Genomic DNA, 13,439 nt, shown 5'->3' with positions numbered 1-13,439 from the left:
GGTCTGGGACACCTGGTTGAGTTTCACAAGCCTCTGACTGACCCAGTTGCTAATGTAGGACTCACAGGCTGTGTCTCTCAATGCAGCGTGTCTGCTGAATAGCCCAGAAACACTTTTCCATTTACAAGTTGACATGGTGTCATTACATTGACAGTGTAGCGAAAAATAACTACACCTCACCCCAGAGTTCACATAACATCACTGTGTGCTACCTGTTGCTACTAAACAGGCAGGTTGCGTCCCAAATGGCACCCTAGTCCCTATTTAGTGCACTACTTTAGACCAGGACCCATCGGGCTCTGGTCAAAAATAGTGCACTATATACAGTAGGGAATACGGAGCAATTTCAGACGCAGCCTGTGTCTAAATGAGAGTAAAAACAGACCAGGAAATTGCTAGTTAAACATCACAGAGTCTAACGGCTGTCCTTTTCTGAAGACTTTAAAAAAAGACCAGCATTGGAAAATTGCCTAATAATAGAAATACTCTTAGAAAAAAGGGTTCGGCTGTAGGTGAATGCTTTTTGGTTCCAGGTAGAACCCTTTTTGGTTCCAGGTAGAACCCTTTTTGGTTCCATGTAGAACTATTTTGGGCTCCATGTAGCACCATCTGTGGAAAGAGTTCTACATGGAACTCAAAGGTTCTACCTGAAACCAAAAGGGTTATTCAAAGAGTTCTCCTTTTAGGTTCTGGATAGCACCTTTTTTTCTAAGAGTGTACTTCTGCAGAAAAGCTAGATCATTCTGAAAGGAATGATTCAGTCACTTCCTCCAGGGATCGTTCACGCCAAAACCAAAGTTATTTCAAATACGGGTTCAGACCTCATAACGTGGTCTAACGTTGAGGTGGAACGACATCCCAAGACATGTAGTGCAGATCCAACTACAGCCCTACAGAGGCCCAGATAAACGGGACTTAAAGAAGGAAGTTAGCTGGTGTCTATGTTTCCCATTGGTTTAGGATAGAGGCCTATAGCTGTCACTTTAAGGGGCTCCACTGTCTCTTGGTGTTGATTCATGACCCATAATCCTGACATGACGTTTCCTACACACGGGTCAGATGGTCCGGTATCATATGCCAGTACATCTAACACTGTTTTAAGACTGACTGTCAGTGTGTGAGTGTGAGTGTGAGTGTGTGTGTGTGTGTGTGTGTGTGTGTGTGTGTGTGTGTGTGTGTGTGTTCAGGGGCCCTACAGAGGGGAAGCCCAGGGGTTCATGGGAAGACAGAACGTGTGGAATGTCAGAGGAGAAAGGTGAGGTGTAATGGAACGGAATTATGGGGCCAGCTGACTGATGACACACACACACATACACACACACACTGGTCACAAGAGCGCGAACTTACTTGACTCACAATCATACTGTCGAAAGACCCCCCCCCCACACACACACTCCATACATCCATACATGCACAGGAACATATGATGAACAGCCAACAAACTAAACAGCCATGTACATCCTGGCCTCGATCCCCTACACTTGGCACAGACACACAGACCAACACAGAAACGCACACACACACCTGTGCTGCAGCCCCACAAACACACTGAGCGGATTCCTGCTGTCGGTGAGAAACGGAGGGGAGGATGATGGATAGAGAGATCAAATGAAACAGGGAAGAGAAGAGAGGAGATTGGGATTTACAGAGATATCTCCTTACCTGCTCTCACGTCAACCTATTCATCTAACTGAGAGAAAGAGAGAGAGAGAGAGAGAGAGAGAGAGAGAGAGAGAGAGAGAGAGAGAGAGAGAGAGAGAGAGAGAGGAATACAGGGAGGTGGCATTCAGAAAGAGATGGAATGAAATAAACTAATAATCAAATAGTTACTATTATGCCTCTTTCACCTAAACCTGTACTGTAGACCTGCGGTCTGTCTGGACTACTGTTTACTGTGTATCTCTGACTCCTATAGACCTGTACTGTAGACCTGCGGTCTGTCTGGACTACTGTTTACTGTGTATCTCTGACTCCTATAGACCTGCACTGTAGACCTGCTGTCTGTCTGGACTACTGTTTACTGTGTATCTCTGACTCCTATAGACCTGTACTGTAGACCTGCTGTCTGTCTGGACTACTGTTTACTGTGTATCTCTGACTCCTATAGACCTGCACTGTAGACCTGCTGTCTGTCTGGACTACTGTTTACTGTGTATCTCTGACTCCTATAGACCTGTACTGTAGACCTGCTGTCTGTCTGGACTACTGTTTACTGTGTATCTCTGACTCCTATAGACCTGCACTGTAGACCTGCTGTCTGTCTGGACTACTGTTTACTGTGTATCTCTGACTCCTATAGACCTGCACTGTAGACCTGCTGTCTGTCTGGACTACTGTTTACTGTGTATCTCTGACTCCTATAGACCTGTACTGTAGACCTGCTGTCTGTCTGGACTACTGTTTACTGTGTACCTCTGACTCCTATAGACCTGTACTGTAGACCTGCTGTCTGTCTGGACTACTGTTTACTGTGTATCTCTGACTCCTATAGACCTGTACTGTAGACCTGCTGTCTGTCTGGACTACTGTTTACTGTGTATCTCTGACTCCTATAAACCTGTACTGTAGACCTGCGGTCTGTCTGGACTACTGTTTACTGTGTATCTCTGACTCCTATAGACCTGTATTGTAGACCTGTGACTACTAATGTTTTTATATCTCTCCCTCACACACACACATACACACACATACACACACACACACACATATACACACACATACATACACACACACATACACACACACATAAACACACACATACACACACACATACACACACACACACACACACACACACACACACACACACACACACACACACACACACACACACACACACACACATACACACATATACACACACACATAAACACACACATACACACACACATAAACACACACATAAACACACATATAAACACACACGTGTCCACACACATGAGCGCGCACACATACACACACACGCAGTCGTTGAAATTGCAGGCAGGGCAGGCAGGCAGGCAGGCAGGCAGGCAGGCAGGCAGGCAGGCAGGCAGGCAGGCAGGCAGGCAGGCAGGCAGGCAGGCAGGCAGGCTGATAGCAGATTACATGATTCTTATATAAAATGGATCAAAACGCTGCCACTCAACAAAGCAGAGCAGAACAGTAACCATACTGCATAGTGTGTGTGTCTTAATTGTCAAACAATCGTCCAACGTGTGATTTGTCTGTAATTCCAGGCCAAAGGTGACATCATCATCATAACCACATCTAAGCCATGTTGATGTAATGCTGCTGGTTCAGGAGGAGAGAAATAAACAGAAAGAGAGAGCAGTCGACTACTAATGTAACAACTGAGATGTGTGTGTGCGGTGTGTGTTTGGTGGTGGGGTGTGTGTCTGTGTGTGTGTGTGTGTCTGTCTGTGTGTCTGTGTGTCTGTGTGTGTGTGTGTGTGTGTCTGTCTGTGTGTGTGTCTGTGTGTGTGTCTGTGTGTCTATGTGTGTGTTTGTGTGTGTGTCTGTCTGTGTGTCTGTCTGTGTGTGTGTCTGTGTGTGTGTCTGTGTGTGTGTCTGTGTGTGTGTCTGTCTGTGTGTCTGTGTGTCTGTCTGTGTGTGTGTCTGTCTGTGTGTCTGTCTGTGTGTCTGTGTGTGTGTGTGTGTGTGTGTGTGTGTGTCTGTCTGTCTGTTTGTCTGTCTGTGTGTGTGTCTGTCTGTGTGTCTGTCTGTGTGTGTGTCTGTGTGTGTGTCTGTCTGTCTGTGTGATAGACAGGAGATAAGGGACTTTGATCTGATGTCTGTTGTTTTTGGCCTAATGGAGGAAACATCATGTAAGATAAAGATTACAGTCTGAGAGCGTCAATGGGGGGATTTATACACACACACACACACCCACACCCCCCCCCCCCCTCACACACACACACACACACACACACACACACACACACACACACACACACACACACGCCAATGGAGATTTTGTCACACTATACTATACACATCTATGTGGTGAATGACGTACACCATCGTCCTCTTCATCCACAGCATCCCTCTCTGACACGGGGTCCCATGTTCCCTCTCTGACACGGGGTCCCATGTTCCCTCTCTGACACGGGGCTGGAACAACAGTCCCATGTTCCCTCTCTGACACGGGGCTGGAACAACAGCCCCATGTTCCCTCTCTGACACGGGGCTGGAACAACAGTCCCATGTTCCCTCTCTGACACGGGGCTGGAACAACAGTCCCATGTTCCCTCTCTGACACGGGGTTGGAACAACAGTCCCATGTTCCCTCTCTGACACGGGGTTGGAACAACAGTCCCATGTTCCCTCTCTGACACGGGGCTGGAACAACAGTCCCATGTTCCCTCTCTGACACGGGGTTGGAACAACAGTCCCATGTTCCCTCTCTGACACGGGGCTGGAACAACAGTCCCATGTTCCCTCTCTGACACGGGGTTGAAACAACAGTCCCATGTTCCCTCTCTGACACGGGGTTGAAACAACAGTCCCATGTTCCCTCTCTGACACGGGGTTGGAACAACAGTCCCATGTTCCCTCTCTGACACGGGGCTGGAACAACAGTCCCATGTTCCCTCTCTGACACGGGGTTGGAACAACAGTCCCATGTTCCCTCTCTGACATGGGGCTGGAACAACAGTCCCATGTTCCCTCTCTGACACGGGGCTGGAACAACAGTCCCATGTTCCCTCTCTGACACGGGGTTGGAACAACAGTCCCATGTTCCCTCTCTGACACGGGGCTGGAACAACAGTCCCATGTTCCCTCTCTGACACGGGATTGAAACAACAGTCCCATGTTCCCTCTCTGTAACTCTGTTTCTAAATCCATCCTCCTCTTATGTTTCTAACCATTAACACACACACACACACACACACACACACACACACACACACACACACACACACACACACACACACACACACACACACACACACACACACACACACACACACACACACACACACACACACTACGAACTACTAACCCAGTTGACCTACAGTCTGGATGGTTGGATACAGGTTACCTCACTTTCCCAAATGGAGACAAATGGTATATATTTAGTGTGTGTGTCCGTGTGTTGTCCAAATGGAGACAAATGGTATATATTTAGTGTGTGTGTCCGTGTGTTGTCCAAATGGAGACCAATGGTATATATTTAGTGTGTGTGTCCATGTGTTGTCCAAATGGAGACCAATGGTATATATTTAGTGTGTGTCCGTGTGTTGTCCAAATGGAGACCAATGATATATATTTAGTGTGTGTGTCCGTGTGTTGTCCAAATGGAGACCAATGGTATATATTTAGTGTGTGTGTCCGTGTGTTGTCCAAATGGAGACAAATGGTATATATTTAGTGTGTGTGTCCGTGTGTTGTCCAAAAGCTGCCAAATAGGACACATTGAAATAGGCATAGCCGTTAGCTAATGGAAGATTGTATCTATGCTATCCAGTGTAGACGCTTCCCATTAGGCACCTATCAACAATCCCCAATCACAGCCTTAACCAGTAAAGGGGAAACATAAACCTGACCTTAGATCAGTGTCTAGGGGTGTATGTACACAGTGCTTCCCGTGACAGTGATGGTGTTGCAGCTAGTAGATGATTTGAGTGATGTGTTTTGGCGCAGGCCTGTGTGTGGGAAGCTGCCCAAGCCATATTTCAGACGAGGTGGCTGTCTTTCTACACCACAGTGGAATAATTGCTGACATGAATCACACACACACGCACACGTGCACACGCACACGCACACACACACACACAGACATGCACACACATACTGTACATTCATGCTCACGCTATCTTTCTCTCTCTCCCCCCCTCTCTCTCTCCCCCTCTCTCCCCTCTCTCTCACAGAGTTATATTTCCTTTTGATTACAGTGTCAAGTGTTACAGTGTTTATGTAAACAGACAATCACCTAATGATTGTTTCTAATAGCTGGGCAGGTGTACTGTAAGGACACATATATCATAATGATTGTTTCTAATAGCTGGGCAGGTGTACTGTAAGGACACATATATCATAATGATTGTTTCTAATAGCTGGGCAGGTGTACTGTAAGGACACATATATCATAATGATTGTTTCTAATAGCTGGGCAGGTGTACTGTAAGGACACATATATCATAATGATTGTTTCTAATAGCTGGGCAGGTGTACTGTAAGGACACATATATCATAATGATTGTTTCTAATAGCTGGGCAGGTGTACTGTAAGGACACATATATCAAGAAAGGCACATTGAAAAACGATGTACTTTATTTGATCAGCAGGACAGGACAAAATTCGTTTTATATCGGTTTCTGTCATTCTCATTCAATGTGTTGGAGACTTCATTCAAACACTGAGATATACCAGTAGGTCATATTAAGCTATAGAAAATAGTTACCACACAATACACATTTCATTTAGCAGAGAATGTAAATGCTCGATTTCAAAGCAAGATCAGAGAAGAAGAGCTTTCGTTAGACCTATAGGCTACAACAGAAAATTGGGTAAGCCGTTAGACGGTAGGATGGAAGGATGGATGATGGGGTTATTGGGGTGGAAATCTACTAGGTAAATGAGTGACGCGCATCTGTCTCTTACCTCAGCGCTACCAAACCGCAGACACCCCGCGGCGAGCGCCGCCAGCAGCAGGACCCAGGAGTTCATCTTGCCGCCCAGCCTCGAGAGCCTCGTACGACCTGCTGATGGGCATTTATTATGCAGGCGTGCGGGGACGGCCGCCCGCTCGTGGACAGCTCGCGCTACCGTAGTCCGGTCGGTGTATCCCCCTCGGTAAAGACACACACAGGCACGTAGGCTACTGTAGAGCACCGGCAAGTATCCAAATGTGTCACTTTGTACAGTTGGTTATTGGTTCCAGCTGTCTATTTTTCACAGTGAGTCACCTAGCTAGACAGTCGATTGAGTAAAGTCCTTGTCTTGCAAAGTCCAGTCCTAATAATAATAATGATACAATTTATAGCCTATTCTATTTGTTAAATGTAGTCCAGTTTTAGACAATTGAATCAGAATTCTGGATATAAATCAATAGCATATATAAATGAGTAAAAGCGAAGGTTTCCTTTTCAAGGGTCCAAAGATGATTCCAAATGTATCCTGAGATCCTTCACCATTTCACCTGAAAGGTTTTCATCTAAAAGGCGTTCACGCTTCTATACAGGACAGGTGTATTCGCTTCAGAAATCCAGATGTTCGGATGTTGAGAACTTCTCTATTATAGGTGTGTATAAACACACGAACACCGGTGCAACGCCTTCTTTCTGTTGTCTGTCCAGGTTAATTTTGCAATAGGCTACTATTCACGTAGCCAGTCTGCGTGCTATTCAAATAACCCAACATCTGTTCAATTGACAGAATAAGCTTATACAACGCGACCCCGTTGACTGCAATCTCGCAACCTCGCTCTCTCCCGATTCCAAATAGTGTCAGTGCTTCTCTTTAGCTGCCACTGCCGGTTTGCGTTCTTCCCCTTTACGTTTTATCCAAGCTCGGGTTGATCGCGCCTCGGTGCCGTTGGATTCTGGTTACCTCGGGACGGTGCGCTGCCTTCCAAATAGAAAACTGCCTCCTCAAGTTTGTGTCGCTGGCGCCCCCCGCCCCTTTAAGGCTGGGCTAGCATATCCTTATTTGGAACAAGGAGAGATTCTCCTTGGTCGAGCGAGGAGAGAGCGCTGTACAGCGGTCTTAAAGGGAACGTGTATCTCTACTCTGTCAACTGTAACTGCACTTGTCTGCCGATAATTTAGCCTACTTGTCTGCGGAATTCTTGGTGCAATGGAAGGGCCTCGCGTTCATTGAGATTTAGAATGTTGTTTCTCGTTTCTGACAACACACAGCAGTTGGCTAGCCGGTACCTCGGCCTGTAGCCACAGCATCATGTGATCATGAATGATCAGTTCCTTTGACGTAAACTTTGTCTATTCTGTGTCTTGCGTTATTTTCCTTTGCTTTGGAGATCAGTAGGCCAATGCTGTAGTTGAGTGCATGCAGTCAGTAACACCAGTCCCAATTGCATAGATCAGAAGTAGACACTATAGCCTGTAGAGCCTGCAGTGGTCCCACAGTGTATGCAGACAGTGTAAGACTATCTGTTAGATTTATATCTTAGCTTATGTGTATGTCCGACTCTGACCTCATTTACAGGAAGCTCACTCATTCCTGAATAGGTGTCTCTGTATGTGTGCGTGTGTGTGCGTGCATTCCCGTGTGTGTGTGCTTGTATGAGTGTGTGTTAGTTTGTGCGTGCCTGTGTGTGTGCATCTGCATTTATGCATTTGTGTATGTGTGTCCTGACAGGTTGCCAGGGGTCACCGTAGATTATATCTCCTCGGTCACGGACGCTACAGGAAGTGACACGGGCGGTGTGACATCCCTGGAGGGCTATTTCTGTCCCCCACTCCCTGACATGCTGCATCCACAGGCACTGAATGACTGACACACACACACACACACACACACACACACACACACACACACACACACACACACACACACACACACACACACACACTGCACAGAATGACATACACACACACACACACACACACACACACACACACACACACACACACACACACACACACACACACACACACACACACACACACTGCACAGAATGACATACACACACACACACACACACACACACACTGCACAGAATGACATACACACACACACACACATACACACACACACACACACACACACACACACACACACACACACACACACACACAGAATGACATACACACACACACACACACACACACACACACACACACACACACACACACACACACACACACACACACACTGAGTGATTTGACTTCCCTGAACTCATTGTAACTGGATGACCTCCAAACTTGATGCTGAGCTGGGTATGTAATGGTTATGAGTGTTTGTGTGTGTGTGTGTGTGTGTGTGTGTGTGTGTGTGTGTGGTGTGTCTATTTGTGTGTGTTTATTGCAACTTCAAAGGGGGGATTGAGTTCACTGTCATGTTTGCCCTCATACCTTGATCTACTCTGTTGGAATGCACGGTGTGTGTGGCAGGTCCTCTTCATGGGGTGTGTGTGTGTGTGTGTGTGTGTGTGTGTGTGTGTGTGTGTGTGTGTGTGTGTGTGTGTGTGTGTGTGTGTGTGTGTGTGTGTGTGTGTGTGTGTGCATGCATGTGTGGGAGAGAGAGAGAAAGATAATGATTGATCCTGTAAAGTGCATATGTACAGTACGGTAGTGTGATCATGTGTGATCCGTGTGATCAGTGTAATCAGTGTTATCATGTGTGTGCCCTATTGGAGTGCATATGTGCATTTATGTGTGTGTATGCACTGCTCTATGGGGCAGAGGGGGGCACTATCTGTCTGGATTGTTAGGTCATTTAGTTATTTCTGATGTTGTTAGGATCCCCATTAGCTGTTGCAAAAGCTACAACTACTCTTCCTGGTGTCCAGACACAACATAAAACATGACGCAATACCAAACATAAAACATGACGTAATACACAACATAAAACATGACGCAATACCAAACATAAAACATGACGTAATACCCAACATAAAACATGACCTAATACACAACATAAAACATGATGTAATACCCAACATCAAACATGACGTAAAACATAACATAAAACATGACATAATACACAACATAAAACATGACATAATACACAACATAAAACATGACGTAATACACAACATCAAACATGACGTAATACACAACATAAAACATGACGCAATACCAAACATAAAACATGACGTAATACACAACATAAAACATGACGTTTTTACTACTTACAAAGCATGTAGAGGTCTGTAATTTTTATGATAGATAAAATCCAGAAAATCACATTGTATGATTTTTAAGTAATTCATTTGCATTTTATTGCATGACATAAGTATTTGATCACCTACCAACCAGTAAGAATTCTGTCTCTCACAGACCTGTTAGTTTTACTTTAAGAAGCCCTCCTGTTCTCCACTCATTACCTGTATTAACTCCACCTGTTTGAACTCGTTACCTGTATAAAAGACACCTGTCCACACACTCAATCAAACAGACTCCAACCTCTCCACAATGGCCAAGACCAGAGAGCTGTGTAAGGACATCAGGGATAAAATTGTAGACCTGCACAAGGCTGGGATGGGCTACAGGACAATAGGCAAGCAGCTTGGTGAGAAGGCAACAACTGTTGGCGCAATTATTAGAAAATGGAAGAAGTTCAAGATGACGGTCAATCACCCTCGGTCTGGGGCTCCATGCAAGATCTCACCTCGTGGGGCATCAATGATCATGAGGAAGGTGAGGGATCAGCCCAGAACTACACGGCAGGACCTGGTCAATGACCTGAAGAGAGCTGGGACCACAGTCTCAAAGAAAACCATTAGTAACACACTACGGCGTCATGGATTAAAATCCTGCAGCGCACGCAAGGTCCCCCTGCTCAAGCCAGCGCATGTCCAGGCCCGTTTGAAGTTTGCCAATGACCATCTAGATTATCCAGAGGAGGAATGGGAGAAGGACATGTGGTCTAATGAGACAAAAATAGAGCTTTTTGGTCTAAACTCCACTCGCTGTGTTTGGAGGAAGAAGAAGGATGAGTACAACCCCAAGAACACCATCCCAACCGTGAAGCATGGAGGTGGAAACATCATTCTTTGGGGATGCTTTACTGCAAAGGGGACAGGACGACTGCACCGTATTGAGGGGAGGATGGATGGGGCCATGTACCGCGAGATCTTGACCAACAACCTCCTTCCCTCAGTAAGAGCATTGAAGATGGGTCGTGGCTGGGTCTTCCAGCATGACAACGACCCGAAACACACAGCCAGGGCAACTAAGGAGTGGCTCCGTAAGAAGCATCTCAAGGTCCTGGAGTGGCCTAGCCAGTCTCCAGACCTGAACCCAATAGAAAATCTTTGGAGGGATCTGAAAGTCCGTATTGCCCAGCGACAGCCCTGAAACCTGAAGGATCTGGAGAAGGTCTGTATGGAGGAGTGGGCCAAAATCCCTGCTGCAGTGTGTGCAAACCTGGTCAAGAACTACAGGAAATGTATGATCTCTGTAATTGCAAACAAAGGTTTCTGTACCAAATATTAAGTTCTGCTTTTCTGATGTATCAAACACTTATGTCATGCAATAAAATGCTAATTAATTACTTAAAAATCATACAATGTGATTTTTCTGGATTTTTGTTTTAGATTCTGTCTCTCACATTTGAAGTGTACCTATGATAAAAATGACAGACCTCTACATGCTTTGTAAGTAGGAAAACCTGCAAAATTGGCAGTGTATCAAATACTTGTTCTCCCCACTGTACATACTTTCTAAATGTCTCTACTTTTGATATTTTTGATACTGAATGTTATCAGATCTTCAACCAAAACCTAACATTAGATAAAGGGAACTCTGAGTTAACAAATAACACTTAATGACATACTTATTTCATTTATTTAATAAACAAAATTATGCAACACCCAATAACCCTGTGTGAAAAAGTCATTGCCCCCTTTAGCTGCAATGGCTCCAACCAAACACTTCCTATAGTTGTTGATCAGTCTCTCACGTCGGTGTGGAGGAATTTGAGGAATTTGCTGTGGAAGCATTTGGTTGCAGTCATTGCACAACCAGACATTGAGTGTAAGGGGGCAATTACTTTTTCACACAAAGGAATTGGGTGTTGAGTAACTTTGTTAATTAAATAAATAAAATATGTATACATTTTTTTGTCATTTGTAAACTCAGGTTCCCTTCGTCTAATGTTGGATTTTGGTTGAAGATCTGATAACATTCAGTATCAAAAATATGCACAAATAGAGAAAAACAGAAAGGGGCAAATACTTTTTCACGGCGCTGTGCATATCACTGTAAATATCAGTGTGCATATCACTTTAAATATCAGTGTGCATATCACTGTAAATATCAATGTGCATATCACTGTAAATATCAGTGTGCATATCACTTTAAATATCAGTGTGCATATCACTGTAAATATCAGTGTGCATATCACTGTAAATATCAGTGTACATATCACTGTAAATATCAGTGTGCATATCACTGTAAATATCAGTGTGCATATCACTGTAAATATCAGTGTGCATATCACTGTAAATATCAGTGTGCATATCACTGTAAATATCAGTGTGCATATCACTGTAAATATCAGTGTACATATCACTGTAAATATTAGTGTGCATATTAGTGTAAATATCAGTGTGCATATCACTGTAAATATCAGTGTGCATATCACTGTAAATATCAGTGTACATATCACTGTAAATATTAGTGTGCATACACAGTAAAGTCCAGAGTCACTGGATCCCCTGACAAAGATGTGCAAAAAGACTCTAAACTAACAATTCAAATACTGAGCTACACTGTATGCTAAAAAGAAATACAAAAACAACTCTTCCACACCAAGACAATTGTTCAGAGAAAGTCCAACAAGCAGTACAATTTCAATTGTAATTTTTATTGTGTGTGTGTATGGTTGGTGTTTCTAAACTCTTAGAAAAAAATTATTCCTCGGCTTTCCCCATAGGAGAACCCTTTGAAGAACCCTTTTTGGTTCCAGGTAGAACACTTTCTCTTCCAAGTGGAACTCTTTTGGGTTCCATGTAGAACCATTTCCACAGAGGGTTCTACATGGAACCCAAAATGGTTCTACTTGGAAACAAAAAGGGTTATCCTATGGGGAAAGCCTAAGAACCATTTTGGTACCCTTTTGGAACCCTTTTGTCTAAGTATTGATCTATTCCCTAGCCTCTCTAATTCACTATCTGTTTTTATAACTGTGCACTACTTTGACCAGGGCCTATAGGGTCCTAAATAGTATTGCACTATATAGGGAATAGGGTGCCATTTGGGACGCACACAATACAGGCAGTCCGTGTGACTACACTTTAACGTTCTAAACAGAGAGAGAGAAAAAGATGGGTTTAAGTCTGGGTTAGACCTGGTTAGACCTGGTTAGAACGATTTCTCCTTCTCTTCTCTTTTCTCTCTCTGTTGTGTTGTGTTGCTCCTGTCCTCAATTCTCCTCTCCTCCTTCCTATCTATCAACAGGAACTCTCTCTCTCTTTAATGAATGAATAAACAAGGTTCTGTCTGACTTCCTGATCTAATTAATTAAGTTCAATCAGCTTCTTCCTAGTCCCATATCCTGAGTCCCCACCAGACATGGGGGGCAACAAACAGCTTTTACACCATCACAGTGGGCTGGCTACCTCAGAGGATGTGTCTATACACTGTATATTCAGTTTGACCAGCATGTATTTGATTCATTTTGACCAACATGTATTTGATTCAGTTTGACCAGCCTGTATTTGATTCAGTTTCAGTGTATTTGTTGGACATGTACACTGTGTGTACATTTAGTATGAGGAATGAACCAGTGAAGGCTTCTTCTGATTTGACTGCAGTTATATCACTTCTCT

At 44.4% G+C, this 13,439-nt stretch overlaps 1 protein-coding gene across 3 annotated transcripts in view; it reads right to left on the bottom strand.

The window, feature by feature from the left end:
* Positions 1-7,629, bottom strand: part of LOC115177744 (ell-associated factor Eaf-like) — a 17,036-nt gene extending 9,407 nt beyond the window's left edge. For all 3 annotated transcript variants that reach the window (XM_029738701.1, XM_029738702.1, XM_029738703.1), the window contains exon 1: positions 6,587-7,629. In XM_029738701.1, coding sequence (XP_029594561.1) covers positions 6,587-6,652 — 66 coding nt within the window. In that variant the 5' untranslated portion in view covers positions 6,653-7,629. The remainder of the gene's footprint in view (positions 1-6,586) is intronic.
* Positions 7,630-13,439: the final 5,810 nt, after the last annotated feature.

This window comes from Salmo trutta, chromosome 38, assembly GCF_901001165.1.
Source record: "Salmo trutta chromosome 38, fSalTru1.1, whole genome shotgun sequence".
Classification (NCBI taxonomy): domain Eukaryota; kingdom Metazoa; phylum Chordata; class Actinopteri; order Salmoniformes; family Salmonidae; genus Salmo; species Salmo trutta.
Note: the sequence above shows the minus strand (reverse complement) of the source record. Positions and strands in the feature narration are given on the sequence as shown.